Here is a 22,254-nt window from a genome sequence, read left to right on the forward strand (position 1 = left end):
CGTCACACTTCCATGAGGCAACTATGGCGGCGGCGCTCGAAAGAAGCTTTATTGAAATCTGTGGATTTGAGAGGGAAACCGTTCAGAGGTTCCGTGAAGTCCACATTAAACCCGGTAAACTTTCACATCGGACTGTCGTCTTGTCGGAACTCTACAGGTTCTGGGTGCATTGTAGAACGTTGTCTTGTCATGCTAACAGCAGCTAACAGCGCTAGCATGCTAACTGACGTCAACGACGTGACTTTTCTGTCCTGAAAGGTTGGGTCTGTGTGCGTACTTGTGGTTTGTAATGACATGGTTTACAGACAATGAACATAGAAATAAGGAAAAGGTAGTGAAGTAGATATGAAATACATTAACTTATGTGTTGTTTGTACAGCGTCAACACCTGCTCCCGGAGCTCTCAAGTTTCCAGACACAGCTGGAGCTTTTCACTATGAAGACGGAGGGAAAGCGCACTCGGTCACCAGCAACAGATTCATTTCTTGGTGAGGACACCTCTGCTACTCAAAATCACCAGTTTACGTACCTTCAGGAAGAACAGGTTTGTTTGGACTTTTCTTACAGGTCCACATCAGGTGACACTGTGGAACTGCTGGAGCAATCTCTGGACATCAACCTTCTTAACAGCGCCATCAGGCTGCGCTTCACTCACTGCAATGTGGTGCCAGGGGGTGTGACCATCCTGGAGACCCTCAACAACGTAGTCATACTCATTACCACCAATCAGAGTGTTCACCGAATGCTGCTGCCCCATCCAAAGCGCATGTATCGCAGTGTGAGTAACGGGGAGCACACGCACGCTCAAACTAATTAGTTCTAGAGGATTTGTTGATGTTTATGTAGATGCTGGCTAAAGTTCTATTGTGTAATGTGCCCAGGAGCTGGTGACAGAGCTTCACATGCAGTCCATCTTCACTGACCTAGCCAAGCTGAACCTGCAAGATGGTTTTCATAGTGCCCCCATCCCAAGCGCGCTGACCCCTGCTGGCAGCGTGGGCGCCGCCACAGCATGGCTCACACACCAGGGAGATGCTAACTATGCTTTAGCGTCACCCTCTGGCGGCATCATGGTTGTCACGCTTCCCGCTCCCGCCGTGCAAGGTGGATTGCAATGATGGCATCATAGGAACGTGCAACATGGTTAAAGTGTGACAATGTGTTTTACAGGTACAGGTGGCGTGACCGTAGTAGAGCTGAAGAGGAGTTCTATGAAGCAGCGCTTATCCGTTTGGATGCCGAGCGTCATTTGGGGCGAGAACACTCCGGACGACTTAGTGGTCAGTCTGGCGGTCAGAGAGCTGGAAGATGACTCCATCATTTTTGCACTATGTCAGGATTACAAGCTGCGCATTTGGTCTGTCAGGGTGAGCGACTTCCTTTGCATCATCAGCCAATCTGGGTGCCAGACCCCACAGAGGACATACAATATAGTCTGGAATATTCAAATAATGTTTTATGGTGTGGGCGTGTCTTCAGGATCAGGCGTGTCTGCTGGAGGCGGACATTTTTGACTACATGCCGGCCTTAAAGGGGGGCAAGCGACTGGCCAGTGTGGGCCACCGGTTGCGGCTGACCTTGTGCGCTGCTTCTGGCCTGTGCCTGGCTATCTACGTTGCAGCGCCCGACAGAGGGCAGTTCATCGTACTGCAAGTTCTTGCCACCGACAACAACCGCTGCAGCCTGGACCACATCTCCTCGCTCTTCTCCACTCAGGTACTCTACCACCGTAATCATCTGTTGGTTCTATTAGACAATCCAGCAGGAAAATAATTGTACCGACATTATGGTCTAAATAGCTGGCAACATAAGTGAATAGCAAGATAATAGCCTCTAAGATAAGATGCCTGAGAAGGATGGTGGTTGAGTCATGGTCTGAGGCTGCAACAGAGCTGCAGTTCATTGGAGGAAAGCTGTAACATTTTGACACTGGGCTGCGTTTAAAGTATGGCAAGTATGTCTCCTTCAGACACAAACCCAGTTGTGGGCCATCCTCAAGTGGAAGATGCTGTTTGTGTTTTTCAGTGAACAGAACTCTTTAAAAGCTGTACACTGACTACTCTGAGGTATATCAGTTGACTTTCTACAGTAGTGTCCCTAAGGGACACGATTAAGAAATAAAATGCTTGCTGAAATGTGATGGCTGCGCTCTTGTGAGACACTGTATGACATGTTTTGTCACATCATGCCGCACGTTGCAATGAAACATCCAATATTTGTTAATAGGAGACGCTGGTGGACTTCACGCTGACCTCAACTGACATTTGGGCTCTGTGGCTGGACGACTTCAACTGCGGCGTCATCAGATACGTCAACTATGAGCAGTAAGTCCCTTAAACTTTACATGCCCATATCCTCCTTTTCTACAGATGCAGTTTAACTCTGTACCATAATGGCACCAGTGCCTATGTCAGTGATTTTCAACCACTGTGTCGCGGCACACTAGTGTACCTTGAGAAACCATCAGGTGTGCCGTGAGGAATTATCCAATATCACTTTTTATAATTAACATTTATTAATCATCATTTGCAAATATTATGTCAATAGCCATTATGTCAATAGTATACGTACATGGACCCAAATATTCCAATTGCATTTGGTTTATTTGCTCAAACGGAAAGAATTGAACAGGGATGGAATATTCCTTTAACCAATCCGATTGAGGTATCTTGTGCCAGCTCAAACGGAAAGTTGTCAGGGTGCGTTCTTCTTTGTGGTGTTTTTCTTCTTCTGTTGTTTATTGGCGGTTAGCAAGCAGCTTTCGTATGCATTAGCGTTACTGTGAAACGGAATCTAAACCCTTCTATACTTTATTCACAAGTGCAGTTTTATTAAAAAAGAAAATATATATCTATATAAAACATGTCCTGAGTTTAATTATAAAATATTAGCAAGATTGAATTTGATCTTTTCCTGTTTAAATTAATCCCGGGTGCGTTCTTTCAGCCCATGCTCAGATATGACGTAACACGCAGATCCAGACGTTCTTCACTTTTAAAAATGGAGGCCAGCAATCGGCACTGGACTAAGCAAAGTTTGTTTTTGATTCAAACTAAATTTCAAGACTGGACAGACGAAAAACTGGCAATACAGAGTTATTCCAACAAGTGAAAGAAAAACTCAGGGAAGCCGGTATCACGTGATGTTGACGTTTACGTTTTACTGGGCATGCCCTATTGACTATTGTTTGATTTTCACGGCGCATGTAGACAAGAGATTGGAATATTCCTTTCCATGGATACCATTGTTTCCCGAAAGGTCATTCGGAAAGAGAAAAAGTGGTGATGTAAAAACGTGGCTACTGTGGAGTGTCTGTGGTGTAAAGACTGGCAGAGCAATGTAATATTGGTCCGTGTGGCAACACCTACCTTGTTCCTCCGATAGACTTATTGATGCACGTGTGAGGTTGTGGTGACATTTTGTAACATTTTTCGTTAGTGGTGTGCCACAAGATTTTTCCAATGTAAAAAACGTGCCGTGGCTCAAAAAAGGTTGAAAAACACTGGCCTATGTAAATGGTTCAGACCAGAAAACTAAGTAGATATCAGTGTTAAAAATGAGGTATAGTTATTGGCAAGCCAATAGTCATTATGGTGTTAAAAGGGACCTATTTTGCTCATTCACGGCCCTTTGTATTGAGATGTGGACCCCTATAGAGCAGCTACACACAATAACCCACACAGGAAGCTTTCAACATCTTCCACCCATTCCACCCACGGCCTTCCTCCGGGCAAGCTCACTCCGTGTGACTTGTCACTCCCAAGCGCTCCGGAGTACTTCCCGACTGTTGCCGAACCTCACTTTCTAATTTTGTCTGATGATAAATTAATAAAGCCTTCGGAGAGCTACCTGAAAAGTGGTTAGGAGATACTGTTTGAAACCCCTTACTTACCATGTATGAACTCAAAGAGTGGTAACTTGGCACCGCTGGTGCGGTGGAGCTCGGGAAAAGCCAGATATGAGGGTGCTGCCTCCACCTCACCTGTCTGAGGTTGAGCACTCATTGTCGGACGCACTTTGTCCGAAGCACCGCTGTTGCCGTGGGGCTCAGGAGAACTGTGACGCAAAGGCGAGCGTTCAGAGCCATCCCAAACTTCTTTCAGGGCTCACAACAATACAACAAACAACATTTATAGGTCAGATAAGTGGGGGAAACTCTTTTTTTTTTGGATATTATTCCTCATGTTTTCTCTATTGCTGCTAGCTTTGCCAGTTTATGACATTATTTCACAGTGGTGAATTTATTTTAATTAGTTTATATTAAAATATTTGAATTACTATTGTGAAATTTTTTTACAAAATTTCAGTGTACTTATTTGGGCACCATTTAATCACAGACTCCGGTTCAAGTACTGATTTGGCACTGGTATCGGATAATATGTAAATATGTAAATACACGTCTCTGTCTTACAACCTCCTTTTCTATCTCCTCGTCTTCAGCCTTCTTATCATCAAAGTGTTAAAGTCTTGTTCTCCTGTTGATTTTCTTGTGGTTAAACAATTACCTAAGTTTTGATGTTTTGTCAGTAACACAGCAGGCCAGTGGAATCAGGTGTTTGTTCAACCTCCTCCAGAAGATGAAGTCTATGTTGGAGTGGATCAGGATCCCAGGGTAAGTCCACCGTCAATCCGCTTCTTTTAGCCCGCTGCTCAGATCTGACTTGGCTAATGAGATAAAAATATGATGATGATTGACAGGAGACCTACTTAGACATGCTCTTCTCTCCTCTTGGCTTCACTGCAGTAGCCATCTTCAAAGCTCTACAGGTAAGTGCGCGTGTAGATGTCCCAAAGGGTCACCATGTGACGGTCGCGTGTTTGTCTTCAATCAGATCTTCCGGCGAGGCTCGGACACCATTGCCGACTTGTCATGGGAGGGTCTAAAGAAGGAAGTGACATTGGCCGTGGAGAGTGAGGTGATGATGGTGGCAAGGGTGGGACAGGTTTCCTGTAATTTTTCAGGAGAACAGGAATGACTTGGTGCGTCTCTGTCCTTCAGCTACAGAGTAGCGTGACAGAGTTTGAGTTTTCCCATGAGGAATACCGACAGCTCCAGGTGGAATTTTGGTCCAAGTTCTACGCCTGCTGCCTACAGTACCAGGAGGTTCTGTCCACGCCGCTGGCTCTGAGTGTCAGTCCACACAGTCACATGGTCTGCCTCCTGAAGAAGGTAAATCCTGAAGAGGTGTTGAACTGATTTCAACTGTTAAGCGACGGTGATGAGGATGATGTTGTCGTTTCAGGGGTTTGTTTCCTTCTTGCTTCCATGTTCTGCTGTTGACCACCTCTACCTGTCTTCTGACGACTACTTTCTCTCAGACGATGACACGCTTTTCACTGAAGGTAAACACCTTGCGTGTGGAGGTGTGTGTGTGTGTGTGTGTGGTCTTAATATGTCTGCCGTGCCCTTCAGAGGCTGAGGTGGGGCGAGATGTTATGACGCTGGTGGCGTGTCTGCGGCTGCTAAGCGACCACGTGTCAGCAGATATGACGTATGAGATGGAGAAAGCTCTGGAACAGGCCAGGTCACCTGAGAGAACAGCCGAGAGCATCCTAGAGAACCTATTGTCTCATGACAAGTCAGCACCCACACACACTGGCATATATACACACACACGCGCACACACACACACACACACACGCGTGTTGTGGTGTTGCACTCACTTTTGCCATCTTTGTTGTGTGCAGTAAAAATGTGAAGGAGGACATTCAGAACAAACTGCAGGACATACGCAACCCCATGGCAGCCATGTTGGTTCTGCTGAGGGAGCTGGACTTGGAGACCGAACTTGACTTTGGAGATGTTCCACTCTTGCCTGGTAACACCTTGACTTGATTGAGTGAAAATAAACACAGCAGACACATACAGACTTCCTATGTGTCAGTGGTTATGATGACTGACGCTTGTGGACTATTCTGGGTGTCTTGCAGGTCAGACCGTGAGCATGCGCCTCAGCCTGTCTCAGCTCTATGGCAGCACCACCGCTGTCTCACTTGTCTGCCAGGCCCTCAGTCACATGACTATGATACGGGCACGCCTTTGTCGTGACTTTCTCCTCCTCCTTAAATTCTGCCTATGTCTTGGAGACCACGTACGTACACAGGCACACCTTCAGGTGGTGCTATAAGCAGCAGTTAATCCTTTTGCATGCGTGTTTCAGGCGCTAGCAGGTGGGGGTGCGCAAATCCTTCAGATCCAGCAGGAAGTGATCCCGCGTGCGTCCCACCTCCTGTCTTCGTACTTCCTGCTCAAGCACGTCAGTCAAAGTTTAAGCTGTCCTGTTGCCGATGACACCCTGTGAGTCCTCTTTTGCCTCTTTAAACCTGCTCTGCTTACACCAGGGGTCTCAAACTCAATTTACTTGGGGGCCACTGGAGCTAGGGTCTGGGCGAGACTGGGCCGCATCAGGTTTTCCAAAAAAAAACAACAAAAAACGCATTTATCAAAAACAGAAAAATGAATAAACTTTGCTTTGGTTTCGATTTTCTACTAGAAAAGCTCTGATAAAACATTCCACTGTTCTCAAATATCTTAATTTTTATTTTTCTGCACAAAATAAGATGAAAAATAAATAAATCAAGAATAAAGAAAATCAATAAATCAGTAATAAATATAATAATAATAATAATAATAAAAACTTAAGAAACCACATATAGTTGGTGGGTAGACAAATTATTTTTTTCAGATTAAAATGAACAAAGCATTATTAGAGCCCTGTAGACATGACAAAACACAACTATAGTCACATTTATACTTTTTTTATTTACAACATATTGCGCAATTGCAGGGTCTTGAGACACATGCTAACTCGCTAAACTAGAGAGCTAGCGACCTAAACGGTAGCCTTCAAGTTATTTCCTTTTTTCCTTTAAACTTAAATAGCCAAAAACTTACCACTTCCACACGGATAGGGAGGATAACTATTAACAGTTATTTAACCTTTAACATGAACATTAATCAAAAGTAATATTTTTTTCTGGGTACATGATACCATACAGCATCCATATCAAACTTGCGCGGGCCGCATTAAACTTTCATATCAACGCAGGGGCCATTTGGCCTGCGGGCCGCGTCTTTGAGACCCCTGGCTTACACATTCTGGTTGTCAACTTTTCATGTGCCATCTCTCTTCTCTAGAGACGCTAACCTGCAACACTTGACGGTCTTGGACTTGTCCGACTCACCGTGTCTGGCCTCCAAGTCCACAGGTCAGTAAAGCACGTTTCCACGCACGTTTCCACATGTCCAGATGTGTGTTTTTGTGCGTTGCAGCACTCAGTCCTCAGACGCTAGTGGAGCTCTTCTACCAGACAGCCGCCCGCAAGAAGATTCTATCCCAGATCTTCGCCCAGAGCCACGACCCATCAGCAAGCGGCCCAGTCCTCATGTGGACCGATATGATGTCAAATGTGGTCCAGCTGCTTGCTCAGCTGCTGTATCCTCACTCGGGACAAACATGGCAGCAGAGGGCCGCTTCAGCCCTAGTTTCACTATTCTTGTCATAATCCAATGTTTTCTTAATTGGCGTGTACCAGCTGGCCCAGTAATCCCAGTTTCCACTTCCCAGAATGCCTCATGGCCAACTGTCAGTACACACAGTTGCAGGTGAGTCCAGACCTTGGCGACACCTGAAGGCTGACCATGTACTGACCAAGTACTTTCTTCTGCACAGGAGTACGTGCGTCTGGTTGGTCCTTGGTGTCAGGTGAACATCGGGTCCTGTCGCTTCATGTTAGCTCAGTGCTACTTGGCTAACGGCGAGGGTCACAAGGTGATTATACCCCCTTCTCCGCCTCAAAGGCTTTTTCACGTCCCATGCCACCTTCAAGTCAACCTCCTTCCTCTTAACCCGTGTCAGGCCTTGCGGTGTTTCCAAGAGGCCGAGGCTGAGGTGGAGAAGGAGGAGTTTCTCATCAAACTGACAGGCAGTGATGGCGATGAAGCCACCTGCACGCCCATTCTGCACTACTACAACAAGGTGCGCTTAAGTCCTGTGCTAATGCTACGTGCTAACAGACTGCACTAATATACAAGTCACACAGCTGTGAGTGCTTTTGTGTGTGTGTGTTTGTGTGTAGGTACTTTGTCTTCTGGAGGACGTGGGTCTACCGGAGCTGGTGATTGAATTGGCGATGTCGGCGCTCCCTGAGGCCATCAGTGATGTCAGCAGTCAGGTGATGAAAGTCAAACAGCACCCTCACACGCGCCATATTGTAGTGGTCCAGATTACGTTTCCTGCTCCTCACCTTGGGGGTCAAAATTCCCAGCTCTTGTCACACGGTGCTTCTTTTGTAGGCCGCCTTGTGGACGCGGATTTTCAAACACCATTTGGACCTGGGACACAACAGTGAAGCTTATGAAGCGTTGGTCCAGAATCCAGACTCTAGCATGTGCGTACGCACACGCATGCACACACTCACTTTAGTATGTAGTGTAGTGATGGTATGTCTATTGCACTGACAGGCAACTGGACTGTCTGCGTCAGCTGGTGGTGGTCCTGTGTGAACGGGCCCAGCTTCATGATCTGGTCCACTTCTCCTACGGCAACCTGCATGATGAGGTGATGCGTCCTGTGACCTCCTCCTCCTTCCTCGACCCACTCTCCCCACCCTCCTGGTCAATAGTGCGTGTGCCCCAACAGGTGGTGTCCATTATGGAGTCTCGGGCGCGAGGTTTGGACCTACTGAGCCACAACTACTACGAGCTGCTCTACGCCTTCCACGTCAATAGACACAACTACAGGAAAGGTCTCTATCCTACATTCACAACGTCTCTTTGTTTGTGGCGCTAAACGTGTGTACCTTTTGCAGCGGGCTCGGCCATGTTGGAGCTGGGAATGCGTTTGGGTCGTGAGGTTCCATCTGTGGTGGGCCTCAGGAAGCAGGTCAACTGTTTCCTGGCCGCCATCAACTGCCTGCGCCTCATTCGGCCGCAGTATGCCTGGCTGCTGCAGCCCGCCTGGGCGCCACTGGTGCGCACGTTCGCAGTGCTGACTTTCACCTGACTCTCAGCCGTTTTGTTTACGTTCAAATGTTCATGTGCACTCTGCAGGGAGATCGTCCAGGAGCGTCGCCCAAGCGCAACTCTGATGGAGACTTTGTGTCGCAGCCAGGTGAGAGCGTCGTCCATCACAACTCATTTGTGATTGATCCTGTGGTCACATGATGTCATCGCTGTGTCAGTCAAACGTCAGGTGGACATCCTGGAGATCAAAGATGTGGAGAAGGAGTATGCGTTAGCACGATGTCGCCTCACGCTGGCAGAGCACCACCCGCCGTCAGCTGCCATTGCCGGTAAGCTCCGCCCGCCCACAGTGTTTTCAGGCCTTGCCCGGGTCCAACTAAGAGCTGTTCGTCTCCACCCGCCCCAGGCACAGCGTCCGCGGCCGAGCTGGTGCGCCTCCTGCTGGACTGTGGCCTGTTTACATGTGCCCTGCGCCTGTGCCACACCTTCAATGTGCCACTCAGTTCGTTGTTCGAAGCACTGACCTTCAGGTGAGCTGGAATGTCACCTGATTGATTGTCCAGCATGATTGATGGATCGCTACGTGCTGACAGGTGCATCAAGCTGCAGTTCGGGGGAGAGGAGTCTCAGAACGAGGCGTGGCTGTGGTTGTCGGCCAATCAGCTATCCTCTGTGGTTAACACCAAAGAGTCAAGGTTTGATGATGTCATACATGCCGCCACCACCAACTCTTCTTCTTCTAAACACTTCCTCGCTTGTCTCTTTTCAGCGCCGCAGACGAAGCATGGCGTCTGTTGGCCTCATTTCTTGAGCGTTTTCCCTCCGCCAACGGCATCCACCATCGCTGCGTCCTCACCAAGCTGCTGTCACATGGTGTGCCTCCACCCGATTGGCTCGTAAAGTCCTTCAAGGTGCACCCCACAAAAAGTCTATATATACAGTAGAACCTTGGTTAGAGTTTTTGATCGTTCCAGAAAGTTCGGACATTAATACGTTAGTACTGTACATTAGTACTGTACATATGAATGAACATTTAAGGTTACTTTCACCTTCGTTGAAGACAAGATTCTTGACATGATTGAAAACAGCGAGGTGGGGGTGGTTGATCTTGCTGCCACATCATATCTTTGGGAGCATTCACATCTTCAGTGAAGGTAAAAGTAACCTTAAATGTTCACTTATACCTTTCAGTTGTCATTTACATGCATTCAAAATTTCATCGTGCGTGTAAAACTTTTCTTTTTTTTTTAAATGGATTAAATGTCTGTTAGGTATCTAATTTGATGCTAACAAGGAAGGACATGTTGTGCTTTAAGAAAATGTGTAAAGAATACAGTTAACAACTCAACCAGTTACACGCCATATTTCATGCTACCCGGAAAGTGTATGCAAACAAAGGCAAAAAAACATGCTAAATGGGGCAGACACTAACCCAGAATCCACTGTATACCGTAAACCTTCGTTTATGGACGTTAATTGGATTTCTTATTTATAAATCAAATATTTTGATAGTTGCAGCATAGAAAACTATAGGGACATCCTGATCCGATATTGATATTGGCCCCTATAGGCACAAGGGACAAGCAGTCGGCTCCAGACTCCACCCAGTCTTATCAAGCAGCGACCAGATAGGGCCCATGTGATCACAACAACAGTGTTTGCTAATGTGCTAACAAAGTAGCAAAAAGCAGGAATTTTGGCAGTCGTGTGGCAGTAAAAAGACACAAGAAACTATACCCTTCCTGTATAAAGTAAATGGGTGAGTCAAAAGTATGTATGATTTGTGTCGATATCTGATTGTCAGCCGATACTCAAAGCAGCAATAAAAGTTGTATCAGGGCAGCCCTATAGAAAACATAGTTGATCTTGTATTTCCATCCTTTTAATTATTATTAGAGCCCTCTAGACATGACATAACACCCCTATAGTCACCTTTACAATATAGTAGATCAGAGAAAATGAGCCATTTCACATACAGTGCATCCGGAAAGTATTCGCAGCGCTTCACTTTTTCTACATTTTGTCAAACACCAAGCATGAAGTCAAAAGAACTGTCTGTAGACCTGCGAGACAGGATTGTCTTGAGGCACAAATCTGGGGAAGGATACAGAAAAATTTCTGCTGCTTTGAAGGTCCCAATGAGCACAGTGGCCTCCATTATTCGTAAATGGAAGACGTTTGGAACCACCAGGACTCTTCCTAGAGCTGGCCGGCCTTCTAAACTGAGCGATCGGGGAAGAAGGGCCTTAGTCAGGGAGGTGACCAAGGCCCCGATGGTCACTCTGTCAGAGCTCCAGCGTTCCTCTGTGGAGAGAGGAGAGCCTTCCAGAAGGACAACCATCTCTGCAGCAATCCACCAATCAGGCCTGTATGGTAGAGTGGCCAGACGTAGAGTAGAGTGCTTTTTGGCAAATTCCAGACGGGCTGCCATGTTCCTTTTACTAAGGAGTGGCTTTCGTCTGGCCACGAGTAATACGAATAATGGAGGCCACTGTGCTCATTGGGACCTTCAAAGCAGCAGAAATGTTTCTGTATCCTTCCCCAGATTTGTGCCTCAAGACAATCCTGTCTCGCAGGTCTACAGACAGTTCTTTTGACTTCATGCTTGGTGTTTGTGCTCTGACATGCACAGTCAACTGTGGGACCTTATATAGACAGTTATTATATTTCCAAATCATGTCCAATCAACTGAATTTACTGCAGGTGGACTCCAATTAAGCTGTAGAAAGATCTCAAGGATGATCAGTGGAAAAAAGATGCACCTGAGCTCAATTTTGAGCTTCATGGCAAAGGCTGTGAATACTTATGTAAATGTGATTTCTTAGTTTTCTATTTTTAATAAATTCAAAAAAAGTAAAAAAAAAACCTTTTTTCACATTGTCATAATGGAGTATTTTGTGTAGAATTTTGAGGTAAGAGATTAATTTAATTCAGTTTGGAATGAGGCTGTAACATGACAAAATGTAGAAAAAGTGAAGCGCTGTGAATACTTTCCGGATGCACTGTAACTGAAAAAACATAATAGAAGGTGCGGTGTTAACCACTAAGTGGCGAGGGATGACTTGTATTTTTTTTTTTAAACAATAAAAAAATTCAATTTGCATTGCGCAGGAAATGGATGCAGCAAGTTTGCTTCGTCTCTACCTCAACTTTGACCTGCTTGATGCTGCCACCGAGCTGGTGATAGAGTATGTGGATGCTGTACTGGGCAAGGGACACTACTATTTTGGCATCAAGGTAATATGCATACACACACACACACCCCGACCCGATTACCTCTTGACTGGATGTGATTTTGAACAGGCGCCGCTGTCAGCAACTGCACCGTGCGTGTGGCTGCCGTACACGTCCATTGACCAGCTGATGGTGGCTCTAAAAGAGACGCAGACCACTGCCAAAGTGAGTCCTTCTCACTTATTGAGTGGAAAACCATCTTTGATTAAACAAACCTTGTCTTTTCAGGTTTACAACAAACTTCGAGACAAACTTGATGATTACCACAAGTTGGTGGAACAGACGACAAAAATGAGACTTGCCAATCGTTAAACTTTTTTAAAAGTTAAAATTTGGTGTCAATATGTTGTAAATAATGTTTTTGTTACCACTGCAAATAAAGTTAGACAGGAGCATTTGTTTTATTAATACAGAGCACCCAAGAATTTTCATTTTTTTGCATTTGGCACAACCAGTCCAGGTTTTCAGATTGGGGAGCATGTGGGTATTGAGCTAAAAGGTTTGGTGAACACTGTTACACAGGTATAGTAAAAAAAACAAAAAAAATACCAGCACATAAATATAGACTGGTAATTAATTTAGACTAAGGTAGCTCCTTAACGCCATCTAGTGAGCAATGAGGTAAGGCATTGTTTGGATATGACATCAGCAAGATGTCATTTCCAAGCACTGAAGACTATTCTGCCATTAGGTCGAAATTGTTAGTCACATGACCTTGTCATGGGCACATACAAAAACAAACGCACACTGGCAGGTGTCAAAATACAAAGAGAAGATACTTTTATTGTGGCGGAATCAAAACAGGAAGTTGTGTACCAGGAAGTTACAGCAGCGCGAGTCGCTCATTGGAATGCTTGCTTCAGTAATACTGATTTGTACCATAGAAGAAGAGGAATGCTCTCGTCAAGTGGGTCACATGACCACAACTGTGTCAGGGGCACGTGATTCAGGAAGTCCCATGAGGGGGCGCAATCACACAGCGCTCTTAGTGGGCAGCTCGGTGCTGTTGTGCCGCGTCTTGCGTGACGTGCCGTCGTCTCGTGGCCGCGCTTTCTGTAGATTGGACATGGCAGCCGTACGCTCAATGTCAATAAGGGCGTATAGCTCCGTGCGGCGTGTTGGGGTGGTGGGGGGCATTGGCGAGGTGGGAGTGCGTGGCGTGTGGGGGTTGCTGCCATCTGAGGCGCCTCTGTTCCCACCCCCGTTGTCCATCTCCACCTCGATGTAGTTGAGTGTCTTGGGTGGCTCGGTGTGACCTGGCGGCCGGCGGAAGTCAAAGTTGAAGATTGTTGGTCCGTCAGTGCGGCGGCGAGCCGTGTCGGGCCGGTGCGCGCTCAGCGGTGCCGTCACATTCTCCGTGTTCACGTAGTTATGTGAAGGCTCCAAGGCTGCGGAAAGCGGGAGGGGGCAGCAGTGATGCGAATGGTTGAAGCCGTTGAGCGATGGTGTTTTCAGGCCGCCACCCTCCTCATCCTCCCAGCTTGGCTTCCTGGCCTCCCATACAGGCGGGAGTGCCGGAAGGTTCTCATAGTCCAGCAGGGCTGTGCGGCGCTGCGCCGAGTTGTTGACATTCTGCAGGTCAGGGGTCAGCGGGGGCGGGCGGTGGCGGCGAGGAGCTGCAGTTGGATTGGTCGACGAACCATTTGACTGGGCGGTGGACGGCATGGCAGGCAGCTCATCGGGAGCGGCGTGACCATTGGTCTCTTGAGCCTCCTGAGTCTCACTGGCCTCCTGCTGCCGTCTCTGAACAGGGGTGGGGCCCAGCACAAAACGCACACCCTGGGGCTCCAGCAGTACCTGGGGTTCTGGGGGAGGTCGTACGTCGATGCTGACCCGAGGAGGGGGTGGAGGAGTGGGCGGGCAGCGGGCCTGGGGGGAGGTGGGGCTCTCCAGCGGTGTGGTGACGGTTAATGGGCTGGGCTGCTCCTCCAGAAGACCGGTCGTGTTGACATACGTGTGGACCTGAAACACGTCACACAACACTCGTCACATACGCGTCGACCCCTGCGGTTGGCCAACTGGCGGCGCTGCACGCTTACATTGTCGTCAGCCACCAGTAGGGGGTGTGTGGACTCTTCTCCCACCGACGGAAGACGCGTGCTGGCCACAGATGGATGTCGGCTGGAGGGGTGAGACGGCACATCACCAACTGACGGAATCCTGGACACTCCGTTTGGGACCGTCGGAACAGAGTATCCCAGAGCTGACAACCAGAACACACAAACTTGAATAAACTTCCAAAAAATGTGCAGTTTTTTTCCTTTTACTGTGTGTACCTGCAGGAGATAGTGCCCCCGGGTGGTTGGGTTCTAGAACTGCCTCCTCCACCACACTGATGCTGTGACTGTGCATTACTTCCTGCAGCATGTTGAAGATTTCTTCAGCCCGCGAACATTTGAAAGCAAAAATGCCTGAGAGCAACAAAAGGGACATGAAGGACACATTTTTTTCCCCCTACATCTTTTGTATTCACAACCCACACGTTCTCACACATTCAATCTGAAATCTCAGAAGCTCCTCCCACAATGGCTCCTAGATTCCTGCCATGTCTGCAGTGTGTTCTTACCATGGGACATTTCTATCCAATCAAATGTCAACATCAACAGACACATGGCGGCAAAACCAGTCACATGGGGAAGGAAAATCAACAATACAAAGAACTACACTACATAAACATGTAATGTACTATACAGAGGTACAACTCACACACACACACTTACAAAAGCAGCAATCGGGCAGCAGCAGAAAGAAAAAAATTGTCGTTAATGACACATTTTACTGATGCAATGATAAGACAAGCTAAAGTCGGGGGAGGTTGGACAGAAAATGGATGAGGGAACTGTAAAACTGAGGTTTTCTGGGCATACCTTGGCCTGTCTGGCAGCGCCGCCCACTCTCAAAGGAGAAGAGGTTGGAGTCGTAACCATAGCGACGCAGGCACAGGTAGGGCCACTTGACGTCGTCACGGCGATGCGTGTGGAGGACCAGCTCGGCGTCAGTCAGCTCCATCACACCAGAGCCCAGCTCGTTCCCATCGTCGTCCACGTTGATCACCTTAGGGCAGGGTGGGGTCAAAGTTGACAGGAAATTAGTTGAGTGTCAAAGTTTGTGGCTTGCATTGTGAATTTCAATTTATGTTGCTTCTTTTTGTTATTTTTAATGTCAGAAACAAGCCGGAGGCACCTGTGAGTGCGTTGACATACAGTGCATACGGAAAGTATTCACAGCGCTTCACTTTTTCCACATTTTGTCATGTTACAGCCTCATTCCAAATTGTATTAATTTAATCTCTTACCTCAAAATTCTACACAAAATACTCCAATATGACAATGTGAAAACGTTTTTTTTTTTACTTTTTTTGAATTTATTAAAAATAGAAAACTAAGAAATCACATTTACATAAGTATTCACAGCCTTTGCCATGAAGCTCAAAATTGAGCTCAGGTGCATCTTTTTTCCACTGATCATCCTTGAGATCTTTCTACAGCTTAATTGGAGTCCACCTGCAGTAAATTCAGTTGATTGGACATGATTTGGAAATAATAACTGTCTATATAAGGTCCCACAGTTGACTGTGCATGTCAGAGCACAAACACCAAGCATGAAGTCAAAAGAACTGTCTGTAGACCTGCGAGACAGGATTGTCTTGAGGCACAAATCTGGGGAAGGATACAGAAACATTTCTGCTGCTTTGAAGGTCCCAATGAGCACAGTGGCCTCCATTATTCGTAAATGGAAGACGTTTGGAACCACCAGGACTCTTCCTAGAGCTGGCCGGCCTTCTAAACGGAGCGATCGGGGAAGAAGGGCCTTAGTCAGGGAGGTGACCAAGGCCCCGATGGTCACTCTGTCAGAGCTTCAGCGTTCCTCTGTGGAGAGGAGAGCCTTCCAGAAGGACAACCATCTCTGCAGCAATCCACCAATCAGGCCTGTATGGTAGAGTGGCCAGACGAAAGCCACTCCTTAGTAAAAGGAACATGGCAGCCCATCTGGAATTTGCCAAAAAACACCTGAATGACTCTCAGACCATGAGAAACAAAATTCTCTGGTCTGATGAGACAAAGATTGAACTTTTTGGTGTGAATGCCAGGCGCCATGTTTGGAGGAAACCAGGCACTGCTCATCACCAGGCCAATACCATCCCTACAGTGAAGCATGGTGGTGGCAGCATCATGCTGTGGGGATGTTTTTCAGCAGCAGGAACTGGCAGACTAGTCAGGATAGAAGGAAAATGAATGCAGCAATATATAGAGATATCCTGGATGAAAACCTGCTCCAGAGCGCTCTTGTCCTGCTGAAAAATGAACCTTCGCCCAAGCCTGAGGTCAACGACCCGAAGCACACAGCCAAGATCTCAAAAGATTGGCTTCAGAACCACTCTGTGAATGTCCTGAAGTGGCCCAGCCAGAGTCCAGACTTGAATCCGATCGAACATCTCTGGAGAGATCTGAAAATGGCTGTGCACAGACGTCTCCCATCCAACCTGATGGAGCTTGAGACTTATTGCAAAGAAGAATGGGCAAAACTGCCTAAAGATAGGTGTGCTAAACTTGTGGGATCATATTTTTGTTTTCTATTTTTAATAAATTCAAAACATGTCAAAAAAAACTTTTTTCACATTGTCATAATGGTCGTAATGTCATTGTCAGAATTTTGAGGTAAGAGATTAATTTAATAAAGTTTGGAATGAGGCTGTAACATGACAAAATGTAGAAAAAGCGAAGCGCTGTGAATACTTTCCGGGTGCACTGTAAAGGAGCAGCGTTCATGTCAAGAGTCTGTTAGAAAGCTCACAATTCTTACATCTATGTCCTTTTTTCACTCATTATGTTTGTCTTCCAAGAATTGGTTCAGTGGTCCCTAAACACTCCACGGTTATGTGCTTTGGGAAGCAAAAGTGAAACCTACACAGTAACTTTCCCACACGCTACCATAACTTCATAAATCCATCAAATAGAAAACAAACTGCCGGGTTTTTAACTTGAACAAACATCTATACCTTTGCCACCCTAAACCACTAAATTCCTGCAGATATTGCACCTTTCCGAGAGCCTCTCAGTATTGGCGGAATCCCAATTCAACCCCTTACCCCTAGGTTTTGCGTGTTCATGAGAACCAAGGGGTAAAAGGGTGCTCAGGGGTGTGCGGTCCTAGAAACCACATCTTGAAACAGAGGTAGAAGTTTGCTCGAGCTGACAAGATGGCAGAGTGGACACAGAAAGGGGCGTATAAATGTAAGTAATTGCGCAAAATTATTGATTTGAGTAACACTACTGATGCTGGGATAGGCTCCAGCATACCCCTGCGACTGTAGTGAGGATAAGAGTCAGAGAAAATGGATGAATGGATTCCAAGTTGTATTTTGAAATCGCTCGTGAAGTCAGCCCACTGCTACACCACACAGAACTCCAAGATGATACCAAAAATGCAATTCCAGTTTGGGAAAAGTCGAATGCAAATAAAATACTTTCTTACAAAAGAATTAGAGAGAGAACATCGACAGGAGACCAAGGCCAAAATAGGAAGGTTTTTAAACCTCAAAATTTTGATCAGGTTTATACTTTTGTTGATGTTCATAAAGTTTGCTATTTCAAATGTACACTGGTGTCCTGATTTCTTATTTTCTGCATGTTTGTCACACTTAAATGTTTCAAAATAAAACAAATTTGATTAGTCAGTGACAACACAACTGGACAGTTTTGAAATTAAACTTTCAATTATTAAGGAGAAAAAGTCCAAACCTACATGGCTCTGTGTGAATAAGTGGTTGCAACCCTAAACCTAACAACTGGTTGGGTCACCCTTAGCAGCAACAACTGCAATCAAGAATTTGTGATAACTTTCAATGAGTCTCTTACAGCACCGTGGAGAAATTCTGGCCCACTCATCTTTGCAGAATTGTTGTCATTCAGCCACATTGGAGGGATTTTAAGGTCATGCCACAGCATCTCATTAGGATTGAGGTGATTAAGATTGAGATCAAAACTTTGACTAGGCCACTCCAAACTTTTCATTTTGGTTTTCTTCAGCCATTCAGAGGTGGACTTGCTGGTATATTTTAGATCATTGTTCTGCTGCAGAACCCAAGTTGGTTTCAGCTTGAGGTCAACAACCGATGGCTGGACATTGTCCTTCAGGATTTGTTGGTAGACTGCAGAATTCATGATTGTATTTATCGCAGCCTGAAGCAGCAAAACAGCTACTTTTCCAAACTAAAAATGGCCGAGAGCTACTCGCTTATTTCCATAACTTATTTGAACCCAAACAAACTGAATGTGCTTCTTTTACAATGACATTACATAAACAAAATGTTGGTGTCCATAACTCACACTTTGTATTTCAGAATCCATTTATTTTCCATGTTCTCAAATTATTCACCAAAAGCCTGAATGAAAAGAATGTGGTAGTCTTGGGGGGCTACCCGGTGCCTGTGGACACCGTGTTTTTGACCACTGTGTACGTATGTGTAGTGCATAACCTGCATTTGTTTGGCAAAACTGATGTGTATTTGACAACTGCTAATTTTGTACTGAGGTTTCCGAAGTCAATATATGTCCTGCATCTCCTGTTCTATGGTTATCACACTCACTTTTTCCGTTATCCCACCCAGTGCTGCCATAAATCAACAGTGACGTCCCGCATTGAGATGGTGTGAACATTTATACTTGCAAAGTAGCCAGGAAAGAGTTTTGTCACCTTGAATTTACTCTGATGATTATCTGGGATCAACTCTTTCTCTGGACAGCTTGAGCAGCTACCCATGGTTCCTCACTGCACCTTTGCACGTCTGCACAAGCACACACATAAAAGGGAGAGAGGGAGACGTCAGGACAAGAAGAGTGCAACGAGCCGGATGACATTACTTTGGATGATGACAGAACCTAAGATCTTCCTCCATGGTCAGAGGTCCAATGACGGTCATCAGCACGCTATCTTCGTCACGCCTCACAGCAATGATGTTGGTCAGACCAGCTGTGGGTGATTTCAAGTAAACACAATGTAAAAAAAAAACCAAAATCAATCGGTGCATGAATGGAATGAATGTGGCAATATTGTAATTACCCTGATCATAGAAGTGTATAAAAATTTAGCACGCTTAAAAACATTAGTCTATGCTATGGATGTCCGAATCAGATCTACAGGATGATCCCTATCCTGAAAGCTGATTCAGGTAGATTTGTTTGCCATATCATGCTTGTAGCGAAGGGCTACACACCAACGTGCGCCTCAAAGCTGGTTTCCACTTGACTCCTGCCACAAGCATGAACAAGAAAATGCTACATTGCCATGCAGACATGCCGCGGTGTGGTGTGGTGAAGTTAGTTTCACTTTGGACGTTGGCTATTAGGCTCCGTAGGTACAACGCGATTTCTCCCTCATTGTGCCTGGATGGGTCATGTTGCGTCGAGCTCGCATGAGAAGTGCCGCTCTAACCACAAGTTAATACTATGGACCAGGGCTGGGCGATATGGGTCAAAACTCATATCCTGACTGCATCGGAATACTGTATTTAGGTTGAATATCGATCAATGACATATATGCCCATATTTTCTACACAAAGTTGGTTAATACAAAAGTGAAAGCCAAATATGCATGCAAAGTTATTAAAATGGAAACAATCTTATAGAACAATAGCCACGGAAATAAAATAGTATATAATCTTTAAATAAATATAGAAACATTTTAATATATGTTCAATCTTCAGTGCAATCATGCTGCCCTCATGGTAGTCTGTCTGCAGCCGGGTTAGCGCCGTTAGTGCTTCCATCTCACATTCCCCATGACGACAGACTGTAAACATGGTTGATGCCGTTTTTATACACCAACCTTTATACTGTCTTTTCCCTCCTGCTATGCAGCCTCTCCACCTCCATATCTCCGCAGGGATATCTGATCATTTGGCATAGCGAAGGGATGCTCAAAGCTAACAACTGCACCAGGGTGTCAACAATGGCGCATGCGGCAAGCTACAAACATAACAAGATAAACATCCATACCTGTGCACTTGCTTAAGGGGTCGGTATGGCAAAAAACAAAAAAAAAAACAATAAGGAAGTAATAAATAAAGCAGGATATTTTAACTTTTTGTATATTTATTTAAAAAAGAGAATATACTATTTTATTTCAGTGGCTTTTTTTCTATAAATTTATATAATTTAAATAGAACTTTGCACACATATTGAGCTTTCACTTTTGTCTAAATTCAGTTTATGGAAAAAATATCGAGACATATATATTGTATATCAATACTCTATCTAGATATATCGGGATGTGAGTTTTGGTCTATATCGTCCAGCCTGAGGTGACTACATCTTCCTGAAATCACAAGCACAGGCATTACAGTTTGTGGAAGATTTTGTAGCAGTGTGTTCAGAGGCTGACATCTCATTAGAAAAGTTTCTTAACAATGAATAAACGTGCTTTACAAATTGAGTGTGTTGCATTTGAGTGTAGTGTATTTCGTTATATGGCTTAAGGTTTGTACCTTTTTATACAAGACTCTGAATTTAAATGTTCTATCGTTTTGTATCATCATATCGTGATACATTCCAAAAATATTGTGATATATGCTATGGTCCATATCACACAACCCTCTTCTCATAAAAAAGGATCAGTACCGGATTGGATGAGCAAGACTACCAAAAAAAATCATATGGGCTTGGAAGTCCAAAAATGTGGATCGTGACGCCCCTAGTCTATGCTGTCAAAATAGTCAACTTGTGAGCTCACAACACATCACTGTGTGTGTTTTTTTAAGACTCACCTACTCACTCGCTTTTGAAACCCAGTGTTTAACCCAGACATTAATACTATTTTGATTTTATAATTTGCTTGATTGGATTGTTTTCATGAATACAGTGTCTTCTACTTACCTCTGTTTCTATTTTTACAGTTCAGTCCATCTTAATTATGTTTTTAAAAGCAAGTCACGCATCGTGTGGCATGACTTTGTTTTACCCAATTTTACTGCGTTTCAGCACTAGATGATGACTGTTAAACAAATCAGGTTGCTTTTTGGTTAAAAAAAATCATGTCATTGAAGTGTGCAGGCATGATAGCAACCTCTAATGGTGCATTTTCATGTATTTCGATGCAAGCTTTAAAAGTGCTGATGTTAGAAAGTGACGTTTCCAACTTTCAACATTCCATCGGTGCACGGATTTTTATCATTATCACTGTTGTGGACGATAAAAAACAGTAATCATTAAAGTATGGTGGACAGTTTGAGCACAACAAAACAATAAAAGTGAAGATAATAACAAATGACTTCCCAAAGAGAATTTGGTGCTATGTGCGACTGGCAGAGTAACAAATTCATTCCTGAAAAACTAGTTTGAAAAAGTAAAAAAAAAAACGACCACGCAAAACGAACACAAACAGACGTTGAACAAGCAGAAATAAAGTCATTTCCACATCCAATAAGTGTAAGAGTAGCGAGCGTTAGAAGAAATGTATTCAATAACTTAGCCAGTTCTGTTGTGATGGCAGCTACTTAGGTAGCAGACGTTAGCTTCCAGCGGGCGAGCTAGCTCACATCTATGCTAATAGTCTAGCTTCCAGAAGGCTAGTTAAGCGAACACAGCTTAGCAGTACACTCAAGGGAAAAACGAAAGTGAATACTCACCACATACACGCACACAACGTGGTCAAAGTAGCGTCCAAATGTGTCGGAAATTCACACCGAGCAATTCCGACTGACGCTCGAACGATTCCAGCTAGCATTAGCGTTAGCCTGCTGCTACACGAGCAGAGCCTCCATCTTTCCTCGAGCGCCAAAAAAAAACAATCACAACTTCTTACAAAGTCTCCTAACGCTCCGGTTAGGGCGAATGCAGCGACAAAAAACGCATTAAATCCATTGGGAGTTGTTTGCACTTCACTGTGGGGTATGAGGTTCCGTCTAAATGTAACTTCTACGCCACAAAAAAAGAAGTTTTGCTTGAGGTCTCGCCGTCTTTTCTGCTGCTAGCTTGTTGGGCTAAAGTTGACCAAACTTCCCAGAGTTCAGCCAGTTGCCGAGCAGCAACGCGCATGCGCAGCTGTCTGCTTTCACC

At 45.2% G+C, this 22,254-nt stretch overlaps 2 protein-coding genes across 4 annotated transcripts; one reads left to right on the top strand and one right to left on the bottom strand.

The window, feature by feature from the left end:
* On the top strand, positions 1-12,592 carry nup160 (nucleoporin 160). Its single transcript, XM_058076223.2, has 34 exons — positions 1-114; positions 380-488; positions 568-778; positions 882-1,104; positions 1,171-1,367; positions 1,480-1,716; positions 2,227-2,324; positions 4,528-4,612; positions 4,699-4,767; positions 4,833-4,916; positions 5,000-5,170; positions 5,244-5,343; positions 5,414-5,579; positions 5,689-5,819; positions 5,932-6,092; positions 6,162-6,298; positions 7,139-7,209; positions 7,274-7,436; positions 7,537-7,606; positions 7,674-7,772; positions 7,860-7,979; positions 8,080-8,175; positions 8,297-8,391; positions 8,465-8,561; positions 8,643-8,748; positions 8,812-8,972; positions 9,053-9,113; positions 9,184-9,294; positions 9,372-9,495; positions 9,559-9,660; positions 9,735-9,876; positions 12,077-12,202; positions 12,269-12,364; positions 12,428-12,592. Exons 1-34 carry the CDS (start codon positions 24-26, stop codon positions 12,509-12,511), a joined length of 4,194 nt encoding a protein of 1,397 aa, XP_057932206.2. The 5' UTR covers positions 1-23; the 3' UTR covers positions 12,512-12,592.
* A 370-nt stretch (positions 12,593-12,962) lies between these two features.
* On the bottom strand, positions 12,963-22,212 carry LOC131131482 (fibroblast growth factor receptor substrate 2). Of its 3 annotated transcripts, none has more exons than XM_058076224.2 (7): positions 21,825-22,212; positions 19,081-19,171; positions 18,896-18,986; positions 15,067-15,253; positions 14,476-14,610; positions 14,239-14,402; positions 12,963-14,161 (listed from the first exon to the last, which is right to left on the bottom strand). In XM_058076224.2, the coding sequence occupies exons 3-7, from the start codon at positions 18,959-18,961 to the stop codon at positions 13,172-13,174; spliced, it is 1,542 nt and encodes a 513-aa protein (XP_057932207.2). In that variant the 5' UTR covers positions 18,962-18,986; positions 19,081-19,171; positions 21,825-22,212; the 3' UTR covers positions 12,963-13,171. The 3 variants fall into 3 exon arrangements, with proteins under 3 accessions (XP_057932207.2, XP_057932208.2, XP_078647545.1); XM_058076225.2 differs by having other exon boundaries at positions 19,063-19,171; XM_078791419.1 differs by lacking the exons at positions 18,896-18,986; positions 19,081-19,171; positions 21,825-22,212 and having other exon boundaries at positions 14,476-14,914; positions 15,067-15,200.
* Between the last annotated feature and the right edge of the window lie 42 nt (positions 22,213-22,254).

This window comes from Doryrhamphus excisus, linkage group LG1, assembly GCF_037039965.1.
Source record: "Doryrhamphus excisus strain RoL-2023G ecotype Guam linkage group LG1, RoL_Dexc_Guam_v1.1, whole genome shotgun sequence".
NCBI classification, from domain to species: Eukaryota; Metazoa; Chordata; class Actinopteri; order Syngnathiformes; family Syngnathidae; genus Doryrhamphus; species Doryrhamphus excisus.

Coding starts and splice junctions, on each gene's coding strand:
- LOC131131482 (XM_058076224.2), bottom strand. CDS start 18,961: ATGGGTAGCTGCTCAAGCTGTCCAGAGAAAGAGTTGATCCCAGATAAT. Junction 15,254..18,895: donor ATCATCAGAGTAAATTCAAG/GTGACAAAACTC, acceptor CCCTGCCCTAAG/GTGATCAACGTGGACGACGA. Junction 14,403..14,475: donor GGGGGCACTATCTCCTGCAG/GTACACACAGTA, acceptor TCTGGTTGTCAG/CTCTGGGATACTCTGTTCCG.
- nup160 (XM_058076223.2), top strand. CDS start 24: ATGGCGGCGGCGCTCGAAAGAAGCTTTATTGAAATCTGTGGATTTGAG. Junction 5,820..5,931: donor AGATGTTCCACTCTTGCCTG/GTAACACCTTGA, acceptor GGTGTCTTGCAG/GTCAGACCGTGAGCATGCGC. Junction 8,562..8,642: donor ACGGCAACCTGCATGATGAG/GTGATGCGTCCT, acceptor GTGCCCCAACAG/GTGGTGTCCATTATGGAGTC.